At 55.2% G+C, this 3,833-nt stretch overlaps 2 protein-coding genes across 2 annotated transcripts in view; one reads left to right on the plus strand and one right to left on the minus strand.

Annotated features, from left to right (window-relative positions):
- syndig1 (synapse differentiation inducing 1) overlaps positions 1-1,540 on the plus strand; it is a 5,364-nt gene extending 3,824 nt beyond the window's left edge. The window contains 2 exon segments of the mRNA XM_008430516.2: positions 3-103; positions 659-1,540. Coding sequence (XP_008428738.1) covers positions 3-103; positions 659-817 — 260 coding nt within the window. The 3' untranslated portion in view covers positions 818-1,540.
- Positions 1,541-1,691: 151 nt separating this feature from the next.
- prph2b (peripherin 2b (retinal degeneration, slow)) overlaps positions 1,692-3,833 on the minus strand; it is a 5,463-nt gene continuing 3,321 nt past the window's right edge. The window contains exon 3 of the mRNA XM_008430515.2: positions 1,692-2,688. Coding sequence (XP_008428737.1) covers positions 2,482-2,688 — 207 coding nt within the window. The 3' untranslated portion in view covers positions 1,692-2,481. The remainder of the gene's footprint in view (positions 2,689-3,833) is intronic.

The raw sequence follows: 3,833 nt of genomic DNA on the forward strand, positions 1-3,833 counted from the left end.
CTCCTTCCTGCTTCCTCCCAGAGATCATCGGAGCCTCAGCGTTTTCTCCATGCTCTGCTGCTTCTGGCCACTCGGCATCGCTGCCTACTACCTGGCGCACCAGGTGAGGGGGCGGAGCCTGGGTGGGCGGAGCATGGGGGGCGGAGCCTGGGTGGGCGGATGTTGTGTTAACTCATGACCTCCTGAAGTTTCTTCTTCTCTTGTTGCTGCCCACTCCCCCCCTCCCCGCTCCGGTTGCTAAGTAACCGCTCTGCAGTCAGCCCTACTGAGCATGCTCAGTACGTGCTTGTTGCCAATAGCAACACTTCCCACACAGGAACTGATTTGAATAAACTTTATTCACCTTCCAGCCCAAAACAACGGGCGCCAGCAGCTCACACGCTGTGGGTTCTGGTCCAGAAGTGGTTCTGATGTGAAGGTCTGGTTCTGACCCAGTGGGGTCCAGAGTCTGTCCTGGTGATGAACCGGGTCAGAACCTTCAGGTGGAATCAGAAAACAGGCTTTTACTTTTCTGACCTGGTCATTGACATTTATTTTGAAAGTCCAAATAAGTGGGGAAATATGGAGTCAGCATCCTGAGCGTTGCCATGGCGATGGGGGGCTACCAGCAGAACCCGGTGTCCCACCGCGGGGTCGTGACCCCTGTCTCTGTCTGCAGACCAGCCGGGCGGCGTCCACAGGTGACCTCCACCTGGCCGGCTCCACCTCCAGGCGGGCGCTCTTCCTCGCCGTTCTCTCCATCACCATAGGAACCGGGATCTACGTGGGCGTCGCCGTGGCGCTCGTCGCCTACCTGTCCAAGAACCAGAAGTGGTAGCCATGGCAACAGCAGCTGGATCTGGAGCCTCGGGGTTCTACGGGTTTTTGGACGTTTGTAAACCTTCATCATCATCATCATCATACTTTATCTGCCAGGTGGACGAGGAACCAGCAGAACCGCTGTGGTTCTGGTCCAGACGGTTCCGATTCCCACTGGGAGGTTCTGGTTGCTCTGAACTGAAGCCGGTTCTGGTTCTGGTTCAGTTCTGGTTCTGTTCATGGATCTCACGGGCCAATGGTACCGGACCGGCCCAGCAGAACCATGTGGGCCGGGTTTCCCTCATTCAGCTGTGGACGACTGGTCCAGAAGGTTCTGCAGCTCTGACCCTGATGCAGGTTCTGCTCAGGTTCTGTTCTGTGGCGCCGAGAGGGAGCCACGCTGCCACCTGAGCGTCCAGAGCCGGACCCGACCCGACCCGGTCCCCCCCGGTGTTTCTTCCTGCGTCAGCAGAACTAATCTGTCCTCTGAGCTCATTAACGTCCTGATCCGTTTAGCTGCTGCTAATATGGGCCAGAACCAGCAGAACCAGAACCAGCAGGTTCTGCAGAAGGTCCAGAGAACTCAGAATGTCTGATGAGGCTGTGACCTTTGACCCAGGTGCGGTCCAGGTTCTGGAGCCGTTTTGGGCCGACCCTCTTCAGAACTGGTCTCCTGTGGTTCTGTTCATGACCCGTTTAGGTCCATTTTGTTCCTAAATAAATGTATTTTTAAATACTTGAACCTTTGATCTGAACGTCATTAAAGTCTTTGCTGACCTCTGACCTCTGGAAACAGACCTGGATCTCCAGGGCAGAACGACGTCTCCATGACAACGGGCTCGGCGGCGCCGCCTGCAGCTCATTGGATGAAGCTGAATAAAGACGAAGACGCTGATTGGTTCTGGACGTTTATTTCTAGGAGTTTCAGTCTGACTACAGGAAGCTTCGCCCTGAGCGCCGCCTGCCAGGCGCTGCAGACCAGCAGCTGGGACGGCGCCACTCTGACATCACTTCCTGTGAAATGGGACCTTTCACAGGAAAGGTCCCATTTCCTGTGAAAATGTGATGTCAGTACTGCCCAGTGACATCACTTGTTGAAACTTGTCATCTACTATCTGCTAGTAAAATACTCTGACATCACTTCCTGTTACTCTGACGTCACTAACAGAACACCTGGAGCAGAAACTCCAGATGTGGAAGTGTTTACCTGCACAGGTGAGTAGGAGGGTGACCTGCTCTATGGCTATCTGTTTCCATAGCAACCCACCCAACCGGTACCGACCGGTTCCGACCCACCCGACCGTCAGCGACGCACAAACTAAAATCTGGGCGTTAAAAAAATGTTTGGCAAGAATCCTCCAAAGCTGCGCCCCCTGCAGGACAAACTGAGACACTGCAGCAGGAAGCCAGGAGTCAGGGCTGCCGGGTGGTACCGGCTGGTACCGGTCGGGCTCAGGTCATCTGGACCTCACATTCTGTTACAGTCTGGAAGGAAACACACACAGGGCAGGGTGTGTGTTCAGTGTGTGTGTGTGTGTGTGTGTGTGTGTGTTCTGCACATGCTCAGTAGAGTCCGTCAGTCCGGGAAGCGGCGCCTCCTCTCTCGGCCCCCGGCTCTGGGGGGGCAGATGGCTGCAGTGGGGGAAGGGGATGGGAGACCTCAGGTTGCCGGTGGGCGGGGCTTCAGGTGGCGGCGACGTCGGGGGAGGCCCCGCCCTCCTCCACCTGGTTGGCGCGGCCGAAGGTCTTGACCTTGGACAGAAGGTCGGCCAGCGTCTCCTTGAAGCCTTTCTCCAGCAGCCAGCCCTCGCTCTCACACTCCGGGTTCTCCGGGTCGGCCATCGTCTCCAGGGCCGTGCTCAGGTACTTCAGGCCTGCCACGTCCCCCGCCTGGCGCACACACACACACACACACACACACACACACACACACACACACACACACACACACACAGGACAGGTGAGTTTGGACAGATCAACATGGTTCAGCTCTGCACCAACCAGCAGCTTCCTGTTCCTGCAGCTTTCTGAACCAGGAGCACAGCCCCCCTCTGCCCCCCCGCCCCCCCCTCCAGGTGAGCTCAGGTGTGTCCTTCAGCCAGTAACTTCAAGTCTTGAACTTGTTGTTCTGACCCAGATAACGGACCTCTTAGGCAATGTCCCTGTCTTCCCAGAATGCACCCTGCTGCGGCAGATTAACCCCCCAGGAATAGTTTCTGCCCCCCAGGCAGATTACCTGCAGCAGCAGCAGCTCAGCCTGGACTCGGCTCAGTCCGAGTMCAGGCCGTCAGCGACTCGGACTGCGGCGGGTTTCCGTGACCGGTCCGGTTCAGAAGCAAACATGGCGGTAAATCTGATTAACGTGGCGGCGTGCCGGGTCACCTGGTGCCGGTTCGGTCCAGGTGTTCTGATGATCATCTTGTTTTAAACGGAGGATTAGGAACACAGCTGATCCTCCATGAACCCGTCCACGGGTTAAAGACGGCGGCTGGAGGAGGCAGGCAACCGGTTACCATGGCAACAGACCGTCAGGCCCAGATCGATGGTTCTGGATCCAGTTGGGTTTTGGTTCTTTTAATGTGTTCTGTCCGAGAAGCCAGCTTAACTTTCACAGGTGGAGCGTTGCAGCTACATCAACCCGCCAGCAGGAGGCAGGATCATTTCACGAACTGGAGCGGCACGCTGCAGTTAGCATGTTAGCATATTAGCTGATGAAGGCTGGCTTTGAGTCTTCATCACTGTAGGTTTTCGTCCATAACTTCCACCTTCGGAGGCAGGACCAGCTGAAAATAGAGGCTGCCTGTTAGCATGCTAAGAGCCGTCATTGGCATGCCAACGCTAACTTTAAAGCAGTTTTTATGTTCATGTGTTCATTGCCAGCGTAAAGGACAAGTTTTAAAGTTAGTTCTATGAAGAATGAAATCCAATTAATAACCTCGCCTTGTTAGCTTAACATGCCAAGGCTAATGTAATGCTAACTTTAACATGCCAAGGCTAATGTAATGCTAACTTTAACATGCCAAGGCTAATGTAAT

This window comes from Poecilia reticulata, linkage group LG15 (genome assembly GCF_000633615.1).
Source record: "Poecilia reticulata strain Guanapo linkage group LG15, Guppy_female_1.0+MT, whole genome shotgun sequence".
NCBI classification, from domain to species: Eukaryota; Metazoa; Chordata; class Actinopteri; order Cyprinodontiformes; family Poeciliidae; genus Poecilia; species Poecilia reticulata.